The sequence below is a fragment of the Leptopilina heterotoma genome, unplaced genomic scaffold (assembly GCF_015476425.1).
Source record: "Leptopilina heterotoma isolate Lh14 unplaced genomic scaffold, ASM1547642v1 Lhet_267, whole genome shotgun sequence".
NCBI lineage: Eukaryota > Metazoa > Arthropoda > Insecta > Hymenoptera > Figitidae > Leptopilina > Leptopilina heterotoma.
The window spans coordinates 900,366-925,384 of record NW_025110976.1 but is presented as its reverse complement, the minus strand read 5'-3'; the positions used below and the strand labels follow the sequence as shown (position 1 = coordinate 925,384).

Sequence of the window (25,019 nt, the reverse complement as noted above, 5' to 3'; positions counted from 1 at the left end):
TTTTTTGCACTTTGTCCTTTCTTCAAAAATGATACTTTTTGTGTATGTATTAGTCAGGTAAAATTATGAAAATAATTCTATTTCATTATTATTCATCATAAAACTTAAAAATTGATAAAATTCACATTCACAGTGATAAATGTTGATAAATATAGCGTATAAGCACATTTTCATAAAAAATCAAAAGTGACCACCTTGGGGCCAAAAAAGTGTCCACCTTAGGGCCAAGACACAATTTTTTAAACGTTAATGAAAAAATTTTTTAAAGCACAATATTAATTATATTCATTTGGAATACTATTGTACGATATATAAAGATAATTATAACGATTTTTACTAATTAAAAATGGTTAATTTCGATGATTTTAACACCCTGAGAAAAAAATTTCTCGATCATTTAAAAACAGAAATTTCACGACGTTCACGTTACAAAGAGACTCATACGATTATTTACCTCAAAACTTTACTAAAATCTTTGCCTTCTCAAATAATGACAATAACAAAAAACATTTGAAGATACTAACTAATATACAACAATTTTCTTAGGGTGACCACCTTAGGGCCCTGACCACCTTGGGGCCCTCTCCCCTACTTTAAATAATTTCTACGGTAAATAAATTTGTTTCATTTACTTCGAAATGTGTTTTTATTTCATTTAAAATTAATAAGGATTATCCTTCTTTCATTAACTGACTTAATTCTTTATAACAATTTACTTTTTGATTTTGAGGGATGTTGTCCCATATATCTTTTATCACAATCAATCGCTCAATTTTAATATTATTTTTTTGAAGTGATGATTCGTCTGGTTCAGAATATTCTATCTGGGTCGGAGAAGAAGATGGTGCATTGAGAGGAAAGTAAAAGAAGATATCTGAAAATAGAAAATTAAACATGCTTCATATAGTTTTTTTTTAAAGCAAGCAATCAACTTTTATTTAAATCGAGTTTCAAAACAAAAATAATAAAAATCTTTTTATGGAAATGTATGAATGAATTTCCATGATTTCATTAAAGGCTCCCACTCAATACTTAATTTTAAAAAATAGCAAAAAGTAGTTTTAAGACTGAAAAAAGTAGCTATTCAAAATTATAAATATGATGACTAATAAACTCGTTTGAGTTAATTTACAAAAATTTTATTCTGAGTATTACCCGACATTTTTCTCATTTAAAATAAAAAATCACTTTTTTTCTTATCCAGATTATAACTTCAATTCTAATTTTTTATAAAAAAACAATTATTTTCCAGATTTTTATTTAGAATTCTTTAAAAATTTAAATTATATAAATATAGTTTTTTGAAACAAGAATTTTGTTAAAGAACATAACATTTATTTTAACAAAATTTAACTATATTATTCATTCAATATTCAATTATAATCTAAAAAAATTGACCGCTCAGATTTAAAGACAAATACACAGTTTTGAAAATATGCTTATTTGTTTAAAAAAATTTTTAAATTAAATCATTTTTTTAAACAAATAAGCATATTTTCAAATAGATGAGTGAGAAGCCTGTCATTAATAAACTATTTTCATTTTTTAAAAATTGACACTTAATTATACCACCATACCACTTTAAAATTCACCTGCATCATCGAACACTTCTCTTCCTTCTTCTTCCTGTATTTGAACTTCACCTTCTTCTTCATGTTCTTCATCTTCACCTTCTTCTAGGTGCTCATTTGGTCTTTGGAAACTACTAACAGTACTGAAAGTAAATGATTATTTCCGTTATTAAAAAAAATTGACTTTATGATTTATACAGCAGATTAAATACAGGAAATTTTTATACAGGAAATTAAGAAAAAAATTATTTAATTCTAACCTTTTGTGATCGACGATATCTTTTAAAAAAATCAACTCGTCGTAGTACATCCATTTTTCTGTATGGCATTGAGCAGACGAACCTGATGGAATATATGCTTTAATTTTTGTTCTTTCCTTCACAAAAATGTCTTTTAATTTTTTCCATCTTTTGAATGCTTGATCAGCTGCAATAAAATAAAATGCACTGAAACTAACTTAATTCAGATTTAAAATTATAAAAGGTACAAAAATTATTATTATAATTTACTAATGCAAAATTTTTTAAAAATAAAGTAACTTTCAAATTTTTCTTTCAAAAATATCACAAAATTTATTCTCAAAATCTTAATTAGGAAAAACTGAAAGTAATTTTAAAAAATTATATTTCATTTAAACTTAATTTTTAATACTTAATTAGAATAAGATTATAATTAATTGTTTTTAATTTTTAAGAATAATTTTCGAAAAGATTCAATTATGTTCAGAAATTTTAATAAATTCTTGAAAACAATACAATTTTTTCCTTAATTCGTTATAAAATTTTCCAAAAAAATTTAATTATTTTCTAATGTTTCAATAAATTTTTCGAAACATTTCAAATATTTTTATAAGTATTTAGAAAAATTTATCGCAAGAATTAAATAAAAAATAGTAACGATTAATTTAAAAAGTTGAAAAAATTCTTTGTTAAATAATTTATTTTTAAGAGTTTTACTTAAAATTAATTTAAAAAACTACATTTTCAAAAACACTTATAGAAATTCTTTAAAGGAATTTAATAATTTATAACATGGGTCAAACCATTTTATTTCGCCTAATGTATTTTTGACCTTCAGAAAAAATTTCAATACTTCGGGAAAATATTCTTACATGTTTTGGGATTACGAAATGCACAATGATTTGTAAAAAATAATTTCATTTCATATAAAAAAAGATATTATAAATTGAGAGTACATGAAAAAAGGTTACATTGACAGGCATTACAAAATATTTAAAAAAGGAGTAATCTCTTTAAGAAATATAAAAAAAGCGATTGCTATTTATTTTTAAAGACTTAATTTGTGATTTGAACTTGATAAAAGTATCAAATGATTTATAATAAACTGTAAAATATGTTATTTAAGTTTCTGTATGAAATGTCAAAAATCGATCATATTTAACAATTTTTTTTGACAAAGTCATTTAATTTTCGTAAATCAGAATTATTTAAATAATAAGTATTTTAAATACACTTTATTATTATTTAAATACTTTTTTGATTATCAACTGAGAAATATAAAAAAATTTACTTTAAAAATGAACCATTCTTCATTTTATCGGGATTTTGAATGTTTGTAACTTCGTTGGAGAAAACCCGATTTAAGCCAAATTTTTGGAGCATGTTGATTGAAACAATATCTTCCTGCTACTAAAATTTCGCGATGGGTTTTGCACAAGTTTTCAAAAAAAATTGATTTAAAAAAAGTATTTATTTTGAAGGTTAATGACAAGTATTATAGCTGACTTGAAGTTGGTTTGTTTTAAACTGACTTTAAAAAAATCGTTTTATTTTGAATTTGACTTTTATTGCAAGTAGCGAACCAACTTCAAGTCAGCTATAATACTTGTCATTAACCTTCAAAATAAACACTTTTTTTAAATCAATTTTTTTTGAAAACTTGTGCAAAACCCATCGCGAAATTTTAGTAGCAGGAAGATATTGTTTCAATCAACATGCTCCAAAAATTTGGCATAAATCGGGTTTTCTCCAACGAAGTTACAAACATTCAAAATCCCGATAAAAAGAAGAATGGTTCATTTTTAAGGTAAATTTTTTTATATTTCTCAGTTGATAATCAAAAAAGTATTTAAATAATAATAAAGTGTATTTAAAATACTTATTATTTAAATAATTCTGATTTACGAAAATTAAATGACTTTGTCAAAAAAAATTGTTAAATATGATCGATTTTTGACATTTCATACAGAAACTTAAATAACATATTTTACAGTTTATTATAAATCATTTGATACTTTTATCAAGTTCAAATCACAAATTAAGTCTTTAAAAATAAATAGCAATCGCTTTTTTTATATTTCTTAAAGAGATTACTCCTTTTTTAAATATTTTGTAATGCCTGTCAATGTAACCTTTTTTCATGTACTCTCAATTTATAATATCTTTTTTTATATGAAATGAAATTATTTTTTACAAATCATTGTGCATTTCGTAATCCCAAAACATGTAAGAATATTTTCCCGAAGTATTGAAATTTTTTCTGAAGGTCAAAAATACATTAGGCGAAATAAAATGGTTTGACCCACATCTCAAATAAAATTGTTTAAAAGAGTTTAATTTTTTAGAAAAATTTTAATAAATGTTTACATTATAATTATTAATTATAATTTTTAAAAAAATTGACATAATCAATAATTTTCTACAAATTTTAATTAAATTCAATTATTAAGAAACACGATTATTTTATAAACTTGAAAGAAATCGTTGATGAAATTAAATTATTTTGAAAATTATCAATTAAAATTATAAAAGAAATCCATTTAAAAAAAATTGAAACAAATTTTTTAAACAATTTAATTTGAATTATCAATCATTTTCATAAAATTCTTCACAATAATTAAATTATTCTTATAAATCATAAAATTCTCCGAAGGAATTGAATTATTCTAAAATTTTTTGATAAAATTCTTTATGCAAGAATTCAATGATGTCCAATACATTAATTTTAAAATTGAAAATATTTAAAAAGAAAAAATATTAAACATGTGAGGAATCAAAGAATAAAACAATAACTAACTAATTTGGTCAGGTAATTTTAAGAAAAATGGTCTGCAAATCCTGAAAAAGTCAGGCAATTTTTATATACTGAAACCGCAGCAACCCTGGTATTTTGTTCTAAAAAAATTAGTTTTTCTATACAATAACACAGCCACACAAAAAAAATTAAGTGTCTTGATCTGGGGCCGAGACATATGTATTCCGATGTATTTCGATGCGCTGAATCCGAATCCGCCATCAGAATTTGGCCAATGGGTCCTGGTTTCGCCCTAACCTCAAAAAATACCCTAAAATCGCTAAAATGGTCACTTTTGATTTATCAAAATTGAATCTAACCGCATGTTGATAATATTCTAAGATCCCTTAATTTAAATTAACTATTCTATAAGCTTTTCAATTGAAAATTCCTATAAAACATTAAATCTATCGAACCTAATCTCAAAAACACATCTAAGATTCCAAACAAACAAATTATACCATGCACGGCACAATAAAAATTATGTATGCTCATGAAAGTTACAACTTAGGTGTTTTTATGATTGCTGATTACGAATCCGGTGTTAGTTTATCAAAATTCAAAATGGCGGATCCAATATGGCGAACAATATAATTAAAATTTGTTTGGATTGGCTTGAAAATCGTTACTCGGGGGTTTTCGGGGCCGCTGATGACGAATCCCATGTCGGTTCTTAAAAATTCAAAATGGTTGATCCAATATGACGGTCTTTATTATTTTAACGATTATTTTAAATTTATTAGCTGAAGTGCGCCAGTTGTGGGCACCTCTACGTAAACTTCGACGGCAAGCAGACTTTACTGATCTAAGTATTGCTAGTCGTGTTCGTTGACAATACGGACTTTTTGTATTAATAACGAAACAAATATATGCATTCGTGTAATAGCTGAGAGCATAATAAAGAAAATTTGCATTAAATAAATAAAAGAGTAATTTTGTATTGTTTTCAAAGAGCAACATATGGGTGTAGAATCTGTAGATTCGTTCAGAAAAAAGGGTTTAATTTTTTTTTGCAGTGTTGTCATTATATTTTGTGATTTACCTTCGTGTTTAACCAAAATCCTGCATCAGTCTTTTTAAAAAATGACTGTCATTCCCGGTTGTGGGCACCTTTATGTTAAGGAGGCTCTACCAACTGACAATGATGTGGACTACTGACTCATCTATCTAAACTTTCTGCCAAGGAAATTGACAGCCGAAAACTCCATTAAATGCGATGAATATAGTCGTTCAGTGCATTAGAAGTGCGTTATGATATGCGGGCCAGCTACTTCACATGGTAGCATTATGCTTCTGTTAGCGATGAGCATAGTGTGAAAACGTGTCATCATTTTTGTTCTTTATTCCGGCGAAGTCTCTTAAAATAAATAAACTTTTATTTCTTCTTTATTTGTGTTGGTTTCTTGTAATATTTTTCCATTTTTAGCGGATTTTTCAAGGGTGCCTACAACCGGGTACAAAAATTTTTTTGTCAAAAAATTTCCATTTCACTAAATTTCTAATAATTGTTTTCTAACAATTCGTAAGACTTTAAGATTATAAAAATTTATATACGATTCGTTATCTAATGTCCCGAAAAATTCCGCGAGTAATAAATTTAAAATAATCGTTAAAATAATAAAGACCGCCATATTGGATCTGACATTTTGAATTTTTAGAAACCGACATGGGATTCGTCATCAGCGACCCCGAAAACCCCCGAGTAACGATTTTTAAGCCAATCCAAACAAATTTTAATTATATTGTTCGCCATATTGGATCCGCCATTTTGAATTTTGATAAACTAACACCGGATTCGTAATCAGCAATCATAAAAACACCTAAGTTGTAACTTTCATGAGCTTACATAATTTTTATTGTGCTGTGTATGGTATAATTTGTTTGTTTGGAATCTTAGATGTGTTTTTGAGATTAGGTTCGATAGATTTAATGTTTTATAGGAATTTTCAATTGAAAAGCTTATAGAATAGTTAATTTAAATTAAGGGATCTTAGAATATTATCAACATGCGGTTAGATTCAATTTTGATAAATCAAAAGTGACCATTTTAGCGATTTTAGGGTATTTTTTGAGGTTAGGGCGAAACCAGGACCCATTGGCCAAATTCTGATGGCGGATTCGGATTCAGCGCATCGAAATACATCGGAATACATATGTCTCGACCTCAGATCAAGACACTTTATTTTTTTGTGTGGCTGTGTAATTTATGAATAACTACTTTTATGTTTCAAAATGTTAAATTTCACTTAAAATTTAAAGTATGATTTTTAATTCAAAACTATTTTGTTTAATTATTTTTATACAGTTCTTTAAAATTAATAAAAATTATTTATATACCTGTTATGTCGCTTCTAACTTTTGTATTGAACGCGAGAACAATTTGTTCCCAAGCTTCCTTTTTTTTAAAATTATTCTTATAATGCTTCGAGGCTTTATCGTAAATTATCGGATGGTTCTGCACTAATCTTATCAACAGGCTGTTTAGATCCTCCATAGTCTGTAAAAAACAAAATTAGTGAAAAAATTTCTAAAATTTGTTTGGAAAAGTCGCAATTACGGAAGGGACCTCTGAAATTTCAACTCATCTGAATTTTAGTTGTTTATGGTTGGTTAATTATTTTTCTAACAAATTTTGGTTTTTTAAATTATAATATGTTTCGAAAAATAAAAAAAAATTAATTAACTAAAAATTTTTAAATAAGTACCAAAATTTTCAAAAAATAGAAATTTGTACTACTCTCGTAATTTTTATTAATTATCTAGCAAAAATGTTTAAAAATATGCATGTGACTGAAGAAAAGAGTATATAGAAAAAATTATTCTGTTTATGAACGTAATTTTTTTATTTCGATTAGATATTTCGTTTTAATTTTATAAAAATAATATTTATTAAATATTTCAGAGGTTATAAGAACATTAGTTTAATAATTAAATAACTTTAATAATAATAAAAAAATTAATAAAATCTAAATATAGTAAACATAACCTATAATATTTTGTGACTTTGGTGAGGTAATTTAAAATTTTAGTAAAAAAAATAATTACTTACTTGCTGAAAATGCGTAAGAATATAAATAATTTAATTAATAAGTGCTGGGCGGTGTCAAATTAAGACAAATTTGTCAAAAAAATCGTAATCACGCGATTATTTTACTACTTAACGGCTGTTAACGGCGAAGTTTCAAAACCAAAAGGAAAAACTTTTTTCACGAACTCCGCAACAGTTGGCACCGTGCGCGCGCAACCAAGTCCAACTCTGTGACACTAGCATTTGTACTTGTACTTGCACTAGCCTAGCATTTGCACCTATTGTGGACTCTCCATTAGGTTTATGCGCGTCGATCCCGGGTTCGAATCCCAGTCCCCCCAAATTTGTTTTCAAAATTTTCTGCTTCATGTCAGGTTTCCAAAATAGAGAAGAGCAACAAACTTAACTTTCTAATTTAATATTTATTTATTATATTATTAATTATTTTGTCAATATTTTCCATAACTGGTAAACTTATCTCAACCTTACCTTAACCTTACCTCAACCTTAAACTTAATAATTACCTTACCTCAACCTTGACATATAACCTTAACTCAAACTTAACGTGTAACGTAACCTCAACCTTAACGTGTCAGGTTACATCAACCTTAACGTGTAAGGTTATCTCAACCTTAACGTGTAAGGTTACCATAGCCTTATCATATATACTTACCACACTCTAACATGTAACCTTACCTCCATGGCGGAAGTTTTTAGTTCACCTCAGGTCTACCACAGCAATATCGTGTAACCTTATGAGCCTTACGATTAGTACTCAACATAACCTTACCTCATACTATTGTGCTATGTGGGTATATTATTGTATATAAATACATTTTTTAAAAATAAAAAATATGAGTTTTACTGCGTAAAAATTGAAAAAAAGTGGAACGCCATTTGTTGAAAAGTGGTAAATTGAGTATTTCAACGTTCGAAGAAACATTCAAAATCTCAAAAACTGAAACTTTTTTTGTGATAATCTTGTTCTGTGACGTCTAAACTATAGAAATATTGCTTTGTAGAAGTTAAAAATAAAGTTTTATTAGGAACGCCATTTCGGTGTTTTTGCCAGTCTGGGCCTCGGCGCGTGGAACGCCATTTGGAACGCCCTGCCAGTGAAGTGGTTAATTGAATTATTGCGAAGAAATTTATAAAAAATTTGTTAATAATTGAATTGCTGTGAAATATTATTATTTATGAAAATAATTAAATGTTAAAGTACAATTTTATACAAATTTTTTCTAAATATGCGTTGAAAAATTAAAAAGTGCAAATTGATGCTTTTGAAAGAAAAACGTTATTAAGGACCCAAATAAAGCTTTTAACATTATGTTAATTAATGCTTTACATGTCCTGTAAGTTTCATCTTGGGATCTCAAAGGGATTCGGAGTAAAAAAATAAAACGTAACAACATATTACGAATATATATCAACTGCCCAGGTAAAAAAATGAATTTTCTCTAAACTTTGCTAAAATGTTACTATTATTAGTAGAAGTGTAAATATTAATTTTTTTTGAATTTGATAAAATATTTTTTGAGTTATGGAGTTCTAAAATTTAGATCTTTTTGAAAATATCTTTTTTCGATTTAATATATTGATAAGTAAAATTAATCAAATTTAAAGTATGAATAGTGATTTTTAAAAGGGTTTTCACGGGCTAGAAGCTGGTGATAAAAAAAAGTTGTTTTCTTTTAATTTGACCTTGAAATTCAAGGTCAAATTCTTAATTTCAATAAAGAGTAGAACCCGGTTAATACGACTTCCCGCTTAATACGCTCATTTATGGTGGTCCCTGCAATTAAAGACATACATTTTATATCCCGCCTAATATGTTTTCCCGCATAAGACGTATTCTTAGTGCGGTCCCTACAGAATCGTATTAACCAAGTTCTACTGTATCTTAAAATCGGTGTTTTTTATTTTTTTGCAACCTATCCCAATCGAAAGCTTACCTTTTTTCATATGAGCGATGTAAAAATCAGAGTGAGACCATCGAACTGTTTGAAGAAATTAATTATAAATCATCATTTTCTATGTAAAATAATGATAAATTATTATCTTCTTTAAAAATTCTCATGGTTCCACTCTGATTTTTACATGGCTCATAGAAAAAAGGTCACCAGCTTATAGCCCGTGAAAACCCCTATAAAAATCACTATTCATACTTTAAATTTGATTAATTTTACTTATCAATATATTAAATTGAAAAAAGATATTTTCAAAAAAATCAAAATTTTGAAACTCCATAAATCAAAAAATATTTTATCAAATTAAAAAAAATTAATATTTATACTTCCACTAATAATAGTAACATTTTAGCAAAGTTTAGAGAAAATTCATTTTTTTACCTGACTTTTTTACCGACTAGACGTGCAAAACTATAGTTGAGAAGTAAATTGAATAAAAAAAAAATTTCTTTGATCTATGACAAACATTTCGAAATGTATGTTCACTAAATTGATATATATATATATATATATATATATATATAAAATTTTCGTTAAAAAAACATAAAATATATGTTTTACGTGGTTTCTGTCTTATCTTTTGAGCAAAAAGTTCTCGGGGACGAAAACAGAAAATTTCCATGGTGGATTGTTACGTACAAGGTACTTAACAGGTACTATTTTATTATTTTTATTTTTATTTTATTAAGGCTACAAAAGATAGGACAGAATTAATAAAACATAAAATCCTATCCCGTGTGGAAAAAGCCCAAGTTCGCCCGAATAGAAGTCGGTTTCTGGTCAGGGGCTAGATGGACTAATTTTTCACGTAAAATTTCACGTAATCTTGACATAAAAGTAATATTTCTTAATCCAGAATTTCTTTTTTTATATTAATAAAGTTTTTACCTGCCACTGAATCTGCATCTTTAGTTGAAAACTGGAATTTTTTTATTTTGACTTCAAAATAACAAACAAAAATTTTCAGTTAACAAATTTGACACAATAACATACAATAAATATATAAAAATAGAAAACATTTAAATATAGAAAATATAAAAAAAATAGAAAATTATATTTAAATTAAATTATAATTATATTTCAATTATTTAAATGTAGATCATATAAAATTTTTGAACTTTTCAAAATTTAATTATTTTCTGTCAAACTACACAGCTGATTAACAATAAAATATAGAAAATTAATACTGTTTGTGTTTATAAACGTGTATTTTATATTAAAAGAAAAAAATATGTGTAAAAGTTTAGCAAAGTAAAATTCAATTATGCAAAAGGTTTAACAGAATAATTGTTTAGGTTACAAAAACTTAAACAAAGTTTATGTGTAAATTATATTTTTACCTCGATAAATTATCTTGTTTGAAAATTCTTCAGAATATTTTTTTTTTACAGTTGAAATTATTCTTCTATTTCTGCTTCGAATTCTAATCTTATTGGTTATAAAAAAAAGATAAAGTTTTTTAACCCTCAAAAATGACAGTTATAAAAAAGATGAATAATTTCACATTATTATTTTAACCTTTTAATTTTCAGGAAACCAAAGACATAAAAACAAAAAATTTTCCAAACATTTCCTGTGCATTGAATAGCTTACTTTTTCTTTTAAAAATAAAATTGAAATTTGAGCAAGTCTTCTTTGAAGAGGTTGCTTTTTTAAAACCTAGTGCGAGCAGTTATTGTTCCAGGATGTCAATTTGACATTTCAATTTGTTTTTGCATATAAAACACAAGTTTAATTACGAATTAGTTAAAAAAAATAATTTTCAAAAAACCATTATAATATTAGTCAGGCCCTAGTAGAGTGCTCTTAGATTTCGCCCAAATAGCCACCGAATAAAATGGTGTATCAATTCTGGCTGGGATCCAGCCAGAAGCCCGATAAGTGCCCAGGTTACGTCTATGATCCCTTCCCATAACACGACTAGCGCCCAACTTTAAGTCGGGCTCCCCGGCCATGGCACGGCTAGAGCCCAGATTCAATTTTCACACGGGATATATTTATAATATTGTTTATAAATTATATGCATAAATCAAAATTTTGAAACTCCATAAATCAAAAAATATTTTATCAAATTAAAAAAAAATTAATATTTATACTTCCACTAATAATAGTAACATTTTAGCAAAGTTTAGAGAAAATTCATTTTTTTACCTGGGTAGTTCAGGAATTTTGCCCCATACATTCGTAATATGTGGTTACGTTTTATTTTTTTACTCCGAATCCCTTTGAGATCCCAAGATAAAACTTACAGGACATGTAAAGCACATTTGCCTTAACATTTAGTAAAATTTTGAAAAAAATCGAAGATGATGTTTTTTCAAAAACGGATTTTTAATTTTTCAAAATTTCAAAAAAAAAATATTTTTTGAATTTTTTTTTATAATTATTTTAACTTAAAATATACTTAAAACCAAAAAAATCCTTTTTTTAAAATCTAAAATCGGTTTATTAAAACCAAAGTTATGGCACTTAAAAAAAAAATGACAAAAATTTTAAAAATGCCATATTTTTGGTAATTTTTAAAATTTTGAAAAAATATTTGGTGGTGTTGTTTATCACTATAAAAGTAATAAATTTACAAAATTGCAGCCAAATCCCAACAAGTCATAAAAATTAGTGTGTTGAACTGACGGGGAATCCACCAAATACAAAATTCAAACGAATTTAGTTAAAGTAAAAGATAAAAAAATGCTGTGGGTTCTCAGCTGTAAAAAAATATTGTTTGGGGTCATCCATAAAGCATACTTAATTTACGAAATTTAACCCCCCCCCATCTTGATGCTTTTTCCATTAATGATTAATATGAAGCATGATATTTTATAGACCCCCCCTTCTCCTTCAAATATCACATGCTTTATGGACGACCCCTTTCTTAAAAAAAATATTATTCTATTGATGTGAGGAGTAGATTTTTATGTATTTTTTTCTTGAGTTTAGTGGGCACTAAACTCAAGAAAAATCGGAGATTCAGTGCAGTAGGTTTGAGAAATAGTGCGATCACCGATTTTCAAAATGCTGTTTTAAGAAAAACGAGTTTAAAGTTTTATCATACTCTCAGTAAAAAGAAAATCTTATTTTAAGGCACGAAAGCTGCCTTAAATTAAGATGCAACATTTTTAAGACAGTCAATGTTAAATTTACGCAAGTTTTTCGTATCCTTTAACATTATAGCAGACAGTGTTGAATTTAAGGCAGCTCTTAAATTAAGATTTACTTTTTACTGTGCTCTTTCATTAGACGAAATTTTTTTCCGGGCTACAGGAAGCCAGACTTAACTGAACCTTACTTCAGATCTTTAAAACTTTATATCTCACTCAATTTTTAAAATATCAACTTATTATTTTACAAACATATGTCTGAGACCGTACTACCCACACAGTACCGAAACTTTTCTAAAAATCTATTAAAGATTTACTTGCAAACTTCAAAGAATTTACTTGTAAAGTTACATAGCTCAACATTTATTGAAGTGGGACATTTAAATCTTTGCAGAATTTTCACTAAACTTTGCAAGTGAATACTTCCAAGCTTGCAAGTAAATTTTTAGTAAATATTTAGGAAATTTTCGGTGTTGTGTGGGTAAACTTAGAAAAAATACAAGACAAGAAAAACCGATTTTATGAAAATTACAACCAGGATTGCCCTTTTAATTATGGATGATTAATTTTATTTATAAATTTATGATAAAATGTATTTATAAAAAGATATTTCGTTAACCCCTTAGCTGTCAACGAGATTTCCACTGTTTGGGCCAAAAGTGTGTTGAAAAAATTTTTAATGGATTTTTATGAAACTTGGTACCCTAAGGTTTCTGGAGTCACTGATTACGAATCTGACATCAGTTTTTTTCAAAATATGAAAAGTAAATTGCTCAATATAAGGAGTGGTGCATCTAAGTCACTGAACTCGGATCGCGCCACTGCCTAAATCTGCAAGCTTGCAGAATTGGCTTGACAGCAGTCAAGTGCAATAAACTTAACATACGATTTTCCCACTAAATCGTCTTTCAATAAAATTGATTGACACTGGGAAATCTGGGCAGTTTAAGCCAGGCCGTTGTAGCCGGCAGTTAGCCCGGGCAGTTTAGGCCCGCAGTTTAGTACAGGTCGAAGTCACCTGTAGTTGTAGCCGGCAGTTTTGGCCAGGCAATTCTGAGTCCAGGAATTGGCCGTGTTGATCGTGAAGATCAAAGTTAAATTTGGAATCCCTGAGCAAGGGATTTTCTTAGAAAGTAGTAAGGGTTTGATAAAAGTTTATTCAGTAAAGTGAATTATAATTGAGAATAATATAAAATAATTTAAAAAAGTAAAGAAAGGTTGAATTTAAAAGTTATATTAAATATAAATAATTAATAAAAGTGATAAGTGAAAAATAATAAAAGAAATAAAAGAAAATATTGAAAAAAATAACAAAGTGAATAAAAAGAAATATTAGAATTTGTGAAAAAAATATAAAGTGAAGGAATTAAAAGAGAATATTAAAAAGCCTAGTATCAGCAAGAATAAAATAAAAGTAATTTTATTAAAAGAATATCAATTTAAATATATTTTTTAAAGACAGCCTTTATTTACGGGGTTTAAGTCTTGAATTTGTGCAATAAAAGGGATATTAAAGTTCAAAACGAAATATCAATCTAGTGAACCTACATTGGGTATTTCTTTAGTTTTTCGGAAAAGCAACTTAAAATATACAAAGTTAGAAAGTGTCATTTGGATTATTATTTCAAGGAGATCAAATTACTGAGTAGTGAGTATAAACATCATACACCACATAACACACACTACAATTTTATTCACACATATACAAAATACTCTCTTTTACACACATAAAAATTAGATTATTTGTATTAGGGACTTTTGGGCAAAATATACAATTAATTGATTTCATCTTAATATTGCATTTTAATTTAAACATCCTAATAATTTTCCTATCTTCTCATTTTACTCAAGAGTAGGGTTCTCAACCTCTTAGTTGAATCAATAACTAAGTAGAAAGGGAATCCACTACCTTTACAATTTCTTTTGTCCGAAGGACACGTGAGTTAAAGTTTTAAAAATTAATCTTTTAAAATTAAATTTCTAAATCCTACTTTAACAAACTGGTGGCAGTGGTGGGATTCTTTCTCTTTATTCTTGGAAAATAGAAGATAGTAAAAATCCAGAAAATAATTTTTAAAAAAATATATATTTGATTATACACACAGGGTTACACTGTACACATTAACACAAAAGGTTAATATATTATGAGATATAAATATTTATATATGTTCATATGCATTGAAAATTCTATTCTATAAAATTCTCTATCTGTTTCTTCACAGGAGAAAATATACAAATAAAAAAAAGTGTGGTAAAAGAGATTTTTTTTTGTTTACTAAAGTTGAACACAGAGAACAGTAACTACCCTTGCAACGGCAAGCTCTGGTTTCTTTAATAAACCGCGCCCAATTCCCTGACATAACCTTGCCGGAAGTGTGTAGCCACTTGGTCAAGTGAAGGGATTAAAAAACCCGAATAACATAATCGTGCAAAACAACGGTTCAAAATAGAAATTACCTTATTCGGTTAAATAAAATCTTTTATCAAAAATATATATACTATACAATTTTTTATGTTTAAAATAAAAAAGTCGAAAATATAAGGAATTTATTATTTTAATATAAGTAATATAAACTGAAAAAATTGATAAATACGAGAACTAACAAAAAGAATAGAAACCCGAGGCGCAACATTAAAATTAAAATTCAACGAAAATCAAGAAAAGGAGTCTCCGTCTTCAAGAGCATCAACGAAGATAAGAAAATAATAATTATTTGAATTATTTTGATATTAGAATTTAATATTTGATATTAGTGTCAATAACACAGCCACACAAAAAAAATAAAGTGTCTTGATCTGAGGTCGAGACATATGTATTCCGATGTATTTCGATGCGCTGAATCCGAATCCGCCATCAGAATTTGGCCAATGGGTCTTGGTTTCGCCCTAACCTCAAAAAATACCCTAAAATCGCTAAAATGGTTACTTTTGATTTATCAAAATTGAATCTAACCGCATGTTGATAATATTCTAAGATCCCTTAATTTAAATTAACTATTCTATAAGCTTTTCAATTGAAAATTCCTATAAAACATTAAATCTATCGAACCTAATCTCAAAAACACATCTAAGATTCCAAACAAACAAATTATACCATACACAGCACAATAAAAATTATGTAAGCTCATGAAAGTTACAACTTAGGTGTTTTTATGATTGCTGATTACGAATCCGGTGTTAGTTTATCAAAATTCAAAATGGCGGATCCAATATGGCGAAAAATATAATTAAAATTTGTTTGGATTGGCTTGAAAATCGTTACTCGGGGGTTTTCGGGGCCGCTGATGACGAATCCCATGTCGGTTCTTAAAAATTCAAAATGGCTGATCATATGTTGCTCTTTAAAAACAATACAGAATTACTCTTTTATTTATTTAATGCAAATTTTCTTTATTATGCTCTCAGCTATTACACGAATGCATACATTTATTTCGTTATTAATACAAAAAGTCCGTATTGTAAACGAACACGACTAGCAATACTTAGATCAGTAAAGTCTGCTTGCCGTCGAAGTTTACGCAGAGGTGCCCACAACTGGCGCACTTCAGCTAATAAATTTAAAATAATCGTTAAAATAATAAAGACCGCCATATTGGATCAGCCATTTTGAATTTTTAAGAACCGACATGGGATTCGTCATCAGCGGCCCCGAAAACCCCCGAGTAACGATTTTTAAGCCAATCCAAACAAATTTTAATTATATTGTTCGCCATATTGGATCCGCCATTTTGAATTTTGATAAACTAACACCGGATTCGTAATCAGCAATCATAAAAACACCTAAGTTGTAACTTTCATGAGCATACATAATTTTTATTGTGCCGTGCATGGTATAATTTGTATGTTTGGAATCTTAGATATGTTTTTGAGGTTAGGTTCGATAGATTTAATGTTTTATAGGAATTTTTAATTGAAAAGCTTATAGAATAGTTTATTTAAATTAAGGGATCTTAGAAAATTATCAACATGCGGTTAGATTCAATTTCGATAAATCAAAAGTGACCATTTTAGCGATTTTAGGGTATTTTTTGAGGTTAGGGCGAAACCAGGACCCATTGGCCAAATTCTGATGGCGGATTCGGATTCAGCGCATCGAAATACATCGGAATACATATGTCTCGGCCCCAGATCAAGACACTTTATTTTTTTGTGTGGCTGTGTAATCTACTAGATAAATATCGCGCAGGTTTAATATAAAAATTATGAGAGTAGAATGTTGAATATAATTATTCGGGGAATAACGAAAAATTAATTGTGAAATTAATTAGATGGATTTTTTATGAGTAATAAAAAGAATAATTGAAATAAAATATAAGAAGACAATGTGCTAAATTAGATAGGTGTACGAACTCGGTTACGCGACACCATGTCAGGTTACACTTCAGGTGTCTAGGTCGGTAGGAAGTAAATATTGAAAGAAATGCTTATATAGACATTTAAAAGAACTCATTTACTTCTGTATAATTTAAATGAAAATACACCTTTTTACTGTTTCTTTTTCAATAAAATACATATTTGATAAATAACAAATAAAAATTTTAACGAAATTAAAAAACCTAAAATTATAAATTTAATAAAAATCTTAGTTAAAACGCATAGAAAGATGGAGGCAAGTTCAGTATTTTATTAAACTTCGAAAATTAAGAAAACTTAGAAATTTTATTTAAAATTTTATAGCACAAAAATTTTGAAGATCATGACTTAAGTGAAAACAGTCTACGAAATAGAAGAATGAAAAGTAACATATTAAAAATAAACCTTCATCAGTTGGAAGAAGAATAAATGAATCATGCTGAATTAGCAGAAATACGCAAACAGAGGATAAACGTTTAAAAAAAATGTCGGAAGTAAACCGTGGAGTAGATTCTTGGATAGTCAATCAAAGATTAAATCTTGCATTGTCTTTAGCACTATTCGAAAAACAATTACAATCTTTTGATGGATACAACATACCAGTTAAAGAATTCATAGAACAAATAACATTTGTAGCGTCACAAATGCCAATTACTTGTGAAGCGCTTATAATAACAATTATACTAGATAAATTAGAAGGTACCGCAAAAGCTAGCACTGCTGGCATCCAATTTAAAATTTTGATAGACTTATTAGATCATCTAAAAGAAAATTTTTCTCCAAATGTTCTATTCGACGACTCCTCTCCCTCTAACTACGATTTTTCGAGAACAAATTACAATTCCTTTGACCATTACACCACGTATAAACCAAGGAATCAGCGACAAAAATATGGTCAACAACATAGAAGAAAAAATAGAGGCTACAATAAATTTAACAATCAGAATAGGGACAAGAGTTTTAGAAAAAATGGACAAAACAGGGACATGGATTCGCAGGATTATGGAACAGAAGACTTTTATAACTATGATCAGAATTTTGACGAGTACAATGTCGAATACGGAAATTCTCAACACAGATTTAGAAACGAATACAAAAGATACAAGGACGTCCAGGATGGTAAGAGTAGAGATGATCATAAAGACCACAGATATGACAACTACGAAGAATCTTATATGAGCTTTAACGAAATATATTCTAATATTTATAATTCAATGTGTTTGCAGAACTCGCTCACAAACCAAAACTCTTTTAGGGTTAAAAATCAATTAAATTAAAGTGTCTCAACCCCAGCGAATGAGCCACAAGTTGTAAACGAAAGCGAAGAATCAATTAACGAAAAGACCATTCAAAAAATACAGAAACCTGCGGAAGAAAAAGAACAGATTGCTGTGTATATGAATCCTATTATATATACTTTGGACAATGAAGAAGATATCAGCCTCAATGAAGAATTTTCAAATAAGAAAATGGTGGACTCAACTAGAAGATTCGATTTGTCATTAGCGTAAAATCAAACTCATGTTTGTGACAGCAAAGTGTTCGAAGGAGAGAAAGAGAATAAAATGGAATCTTTACAAAAGCAAAATTCGGAAAGAAGCAACAATATAAGCGATTTAGAAGAAATGAGTGAATTGAAGAATGATAGTTGTCATGGTGAAGAAATTTCAAACCAAGAAAATAATATTTCAAAATTTGAAATTAGTCAGGAACTAAAAGAGACAAAACCTGATCAAGAAAGAAGTGGAAGAACAATGGAAGAAGAAGGACATCAAAAACATTTTTGCGATAAAATTTTACTCAAAACGAATAAGAAAGAGAAAATAAGAAATAAAACAGATAAACATAACTTAAAAATGAAAGCAGACACTATAAACACAGAAATAAAGAAGAAGGTAATGTTATTAAACACCACAACTCAGCAAAAATTGTCTACTACGAAAATTCTGCCAATCACACGGGAAAATAATTTGTTGAAGTTAAAATCAAAAAGAAAACTTCGCACTTTACAAATACGGACAATATTACGAAAATTAGTTGAAGAAAAAGGTGTTCATCTAGTTAAAGAACAAGAAGTTAACCTCAAAGAAAATTCGAAACGCAAGTCAAATACGCCTCACCTTGAAGAAATCGAAAAATTACAGGATAAAACGTGGAGGAAATTCGTAACAAAAGTTAACTCGGAAAGGTTAGGAATAGGTTAGACGTATGTAAAATCAAGCAGGAGACAGAAATAATAATAGTGAAAGCACAAAATATCTTCAACGATTTTTTCGGGTAAAATAGTTAATTTACTCGCACTTTACAAGTCTCAAAGACTTAACTGTAATATATATATATATATTAATTAATTGTGTTTATCATTCTCTTTCCATTCTACTATATTTTTATTTTATGTACTCATTTAGAGTAAAATATCTGATATACTTATAAAACAATAGTCCAAAAGAAAAAGGACATACAGTGTTAAAAAAAATATCGCCAACTAAATTCCGTAAAAAAAAGGAAAACAAGTAATTATAACATATTTTATAAACAGCAGATTACTAACATGTAAAAAAAATGTAAGCTTAATAAATGCTTTTAGTAAATTTAAAAAATATGATACGCTGCTATAATAAATGAAAATTAACGTCATGAAGGGCCGCATTAAAATGTCAAACTAAAATTTTTCTGCCTGATAAATTACAAAAATAAAACTAAGAAAATTCCAAACTAACTTCATTAATAAACGTAAAGTACTTCAAAAACAGTAATGCTTTAATGAGTAAAAAAAGAAGGTCAAAATATTTATAACAATCAAAATAAAATGATAAATAAAGTAAAATGAAAACTAAATCAACACTTAAGTAAATGATTAAAAATATAGAATACAATTATCAGATTGAAAAATAAGGCATGAAATGCTAAAAAATTCTCGCTTACTAATTTAGTAAAAAAAATATAAGTTTTTTTAATACATTTAATAACACAGCCACACAAAAAAAAGTTCTGATCTGGGGGTTTCACTATGTTGACTTTATGTTTTTTGGGTCGCTGAATCCGAATCCGAGGTCCATTTAACCTCATCAGATCAGGATTTTGACATAACCTCAAAAAACCAATATGGCGGACACATTTTTGAAAAGTTCATTGGATTCGCTTGAAATTCGTTACTCGGGGGTTTTTGGGGTCGCTGATTACGAATTTGAAGTCTGATTTCAAAAATTCAAAATGGCGGATCCAATATGTCTGTGTCAGTCATATTGGATCCGCCATTTTAAATTTTGAAAAACCGACATCAGATTCGTAATCAGCGACCCCAAAAACCCCAGAGTAACGAATTTCAAGCGAATCCAATGAATTTTTCAAAAACGTGTCCGCCATAGTGGATCCGCCATTTTGAATTTTTGAAATCAGACTTTAAATTCGTAATCAGCGACCCCAAAAACCCCCGAGTAACGAATTTTAAGCGAATCCGATAAACTTTTCAAAAATGTGTCCGCCATATTGGTTTTTTGAGGTTATGTCAAAATCCTGATCTGATGGGGTTAAATGGACCTCGGATTCGGATTCAGCGACCCAAAAACCATAAAGTCTACATAGTGAGACCCCCAGATCAGAACTTTTTTTTTGTGTGGCTGTGTAATGCCTCGAATACTAACACATAAAAAATATATAAGTCTAGTAAATGTTTCTAATGGAATACAAAATTTAATAAAGTGGGATATGCTGTAATAATAAATTCAAATTATAGTACTGAATGAAAACATTAAAATGTCAAACAAAACATATTTTTAACAAATTTCAAAAATGAAATAAAAAAAATTCTAAATGTGACGAACCGACTTCGTCACTAAATATCCCTTCGTGATAACAAAATATAAATATAATGTTTATAAGAAAATATTAACATAAATACAAATATCCATGTTAAACACAATAACGAAACATACTTAGTTCATCTTTTCGTTATAATCTCGTTTAAAAAGATTTTAAATATTAATAAAATATAATATCTCTCAATTGTTGCAGTTAATTATATTTAACATTTTTATAAATTTACATTGAAAAAGATTAAGAATTTAACTTTAATTAAAAGGATGAGGCTTCAGATACCAATGTATTGTGAAACTTAAGGAGTAGTGTGTCTAGGTTAATGAACCATGATCACACCACTGCCTAAAACTGCAAGCTTGCAGAAAAGCGCCTGCCAACGAGCAGGTGCAATAAACTAAAGTATGATTTCACCACTGTAATGTCGATTAATAAAATCGATTGACACAGGGAAATCTAGGCATTTGCCCGTGAGTCTTCGCGATAGTAAGTCGTGGGTCAGTTTGGCCGTTATTTTGAATATAAGGAAGTTCTCATTCTTATTACAGATAATTAATAATTATGTATAAAATGTGAAAAATAATAAAAGTTCTAAATGAGAAATTGTGCTATAAAAAGTTGATCTAAAATAAATATTATAGAAAAGGATTATAAGAAGTTTAATGGAATAATATCAAATAACGAATAGGTGAGTCAATTGTATACATACACTTAAATAATACTTCACACACACGCAAATATACATTTGAGGAGAATAAAGATTATGTTAGAATTATATATACATATTAACACGAATATATTATAGTTATAAATTAAAGATATAAAAGAGAATAAAAAAGGGATAAATAAATATGTATTAGGGTTTTCGAGGAACGAATAATAAATTGTAATTGTTTATAATTATCTTAACTTTATTTAACACCTCATTCTAATCTCCTAAAATTCCACTAGTGAAAAGTAGAGATTCTCACCTCACTACTTGAACAATAAGTAGAAAGGAGGGGATCCACTACCAAACAGATTTAAAGGTGTCAGCTAGTACATACTGTGTAACATTCCTTTAAATTATTTTATTGTTAGTTAATTAAATTATTATTTATAATTTTAATACATTACAATTGGTGGCAGCGGTGGGATTGCTCTCCTTTACTTTTGCAATAGTGAATTTGGATTTTTAAAAGTTGTAGGTACACAAAAAAAACAGAAGTTACACTTACACAACATTTTTTTTTAGTTGAGAAATTTTGCTTTGATGCAATTTATATGAATGAAAATTATATTGTGACTAATACATTTTAAACTTTTTTCAGACAAAAGAAATATATTAAAAAAAACATATGCTTAGAGAAAGTGCGGGTAGTAGCTAAAGCAGTTCGCTAACGTCGGACTGTAGGGGACCAGTAATTACACTTGTATCGACAAGTGTGATTTCTTTAAAAAAACGCGCCCCTCCACCGAATAACCTTGCCGAAAGTGTGTAGCCACTTGGGCAAGTGAGGGGTTTAAAATTCCGAAAAAAGTAATCGCGTAAAACAACAATTTAAAATAAATATTACCTTATTCGGTTAAATAAAATCTTCCATTAAAAATATACTACACAGCTTTTCATGTTTTAAATGAAAAAAGAAATCGAAAATATAAGGGTCTAATAAAAAGAAAATCGTGAATAAATTTTATAACAAGAAAATTACTATTTCAACATAAGTAATATAAACTAAAAAAAATTTTGATAAACGAAAATTGAAATAAAGAATTGAAACTCAAGCAACAAAATAAGGTTCAAAGTTTGAAGAAAAACCAAAAAAAAGGGAGCCTTCGTCTTGAAGATCATCAACGAAGATAATATTCAGAAAATGATAAAAATTAATCGTGAAATTTATTAGATTTTTCTTGAATAATAAAAAGAAATAATTGAAATAAAACATAGAGAGATAATGTGCTAAATTAGATAGGTATACGAACTCGGTTACGCGACACTGTGTCGGGTTACACCTCAGGTGTATAGGTCAGTAGGAAGTAAACATTGAAAGAAATGCTTATATAGACAATTAAAAAACTCATTTATTTCTGTATAATTTTAATAAATAAATACATTTTTTTATTGTTTCTTTTTCAATAAAATTCATATTTGATAAATAACAAATAAAATTTTAACGAAATTAAAAAACCTAAAATTATAAATTGAATAAACATCCTAGTTAAAGCGCATAGAAAAATGTAGGCAAGTGCAGTATTTTATTAAACTTCGAAAATTAAGAAAACTTAGGAATTTTATTTAAAATTTTATAGCACAAAAATTTTGAATATTCTGACTTTAGTGAAATCAGTCTATAAAACAGAAGGATTGGTATTAACATTTTGAAAGATAACCTCCAACACTCGGAAGATCTACTAGATCATGCTGAATTAGCAGAACTACGCGGACAGAAGACTGAAATTTAAAACAATGTCGAAAATTAATCGCAGAGAAGATTCTTTGATAGTGAATCAAGCACTAGCTCTTTCATTGATTTTAGCACAATTTAAAAAAGACATTCCTTTATTAGATGGATATAATGTACCAGTTAAAGAATTCATACAACAAATAGCATACACATCGTCACATATATCAGTTATTTATGAAGCTTCCGTGATAACAGCTATACTAAGTAAATTAAAAGGTGACGCAAAAGCTAGCACTAAATATATCCAATTTGAAATTTTGACAGACTTATTAGACGATCTGAAAGATAGATTTTCTCCAAAAATTTCATTCGAATATTATTTTAATCAAATTAACAATCTGCGCATGCTTAAAGAAGAAAATGTACATGAGTTATACGATCGAGTAAGGATCTACATTAGTGATGCAAAAGACACACTTCGGGTAGATCATGACAAAGATACTATTCGGGGTGTAATAGATTTTTTACAAAATCTGGCTAAAAAGAAATTTACTAACGCACTTCCCAGCAATACAAAAATTATAGTAACAGCACGAGGTCCTAAGACAATAGAAGAAGCCTTTAAAATAGCGAAAGAAGTACTTAGAGACGGCATCGAAGTGGACCAGTATGTATACAGCACCTATCAATCTAACTACAATTTTTCGAGGACCTATTATGACGAAAATGACCAATATAACTCGTATGAACCAAGGAAACAGCGACGAAAATGGAATCAACAACAGAAACAGCATTTCTATAAAAGAAGCAACAACTACAGTGGATTTATCAATCTAAATAAAAAGAAGAATTTCAGAGAATGTAAACAAGACAGGAACATGAGGTCACAGGATTATGAAGGACAGCATTTTGATAAGAAAAATTGGAATTTTGACAAGTATAACATTAATTCCAGTAATTCACAACAGAGATATAGTTTTGATGAACAAAGAGTTGGATGTGGAGACGGCTACAGAAGATACAACAACATACAGGATGTTTACAGAAGAGAGCAACATAGAAACCATAGATATACTAACTTCGAAGAATCTTATATGAGCTGTAAGGAACCATCTTTTAATAATGATTATTGTGAAATAAATTATTTAAAAGAAAAAAGACCAAAATTTAATAAAGCATATGATTATGATTTTATCATACCACAAATTCGTTTCAAGGATTCGACCACAAACCTAACTCTTTTAGAGTACGAAAAACAAAAGCCTCTAGAAGAAGAACAAACAGCAGTGTACATGAATCCTGTTATAGATACTTTAGACGATGAAGAAGATATCAGCCTCAGTGAAGAATTTTCAAATAAGAAAATGGTGGATACTCATTTTTGTGACAGCAAAGCGTTCGAAGAAGAGGAAGAGAATAAAAAGGAACCTTCACAAAGGCCAAATTCGGAAAGAAGCAACAATATAAGCGAATCAGAAGAAAAGATTGAATTGAAGAATTATAGTGGTAATAATGACGAAATTTTACAGCAAGAAAACAATATTTTTAAATCTGAAATTAGTCAGGAACTAAACGAGATAAAACCGGATCAAGAAAGAAGTGAAGGAACAATTGAAGAAGAAGAACATCATAAACACTTTCGCGATAAAATTTTACTCAAAACGAACAAGAAAAAGAAAATAAGAAATAAAACAGATATACATAACTTAAAAATGAAAGCAGACACTATAAACACAGAAATAAAGAAGGAGGTAATGTTATTAAAC

The 25,019-nt window shown here is 28.1% G+C and overlaps 1 protein-coding gene across 1 annotated transcript; it reads right to left on the bottom strand.

The window, feature by feature from the left end:
- Positions 1 to 671: 671 nt before the first annotated feature.
- Positions 672 to 7,932, bottom strand: LOC122503661. Its single transcript, XM_043614287.1, has 5 exons — positions 7,654 to 7,932; positions 6,942 to 7,101; positions 1,832 to 1,997; positions 1,593 to 1,714; positions 672 to 874 (listed from the first exon to the last, which is right to left on the bottom strand). Exons 2-5 carry the CDS (start codon positions 7,096 to 7,098, stop codon positions 672 to 674), a joined length of 648 nt encoding a protein of 215 aa, XP_043470222.1. The 5' UTR covers positions 7,099 to 7,101; positions 7,654 to 7,932.
- Positions 7,933 to 25,019: the final 17,087 nt, after the last annotated feature.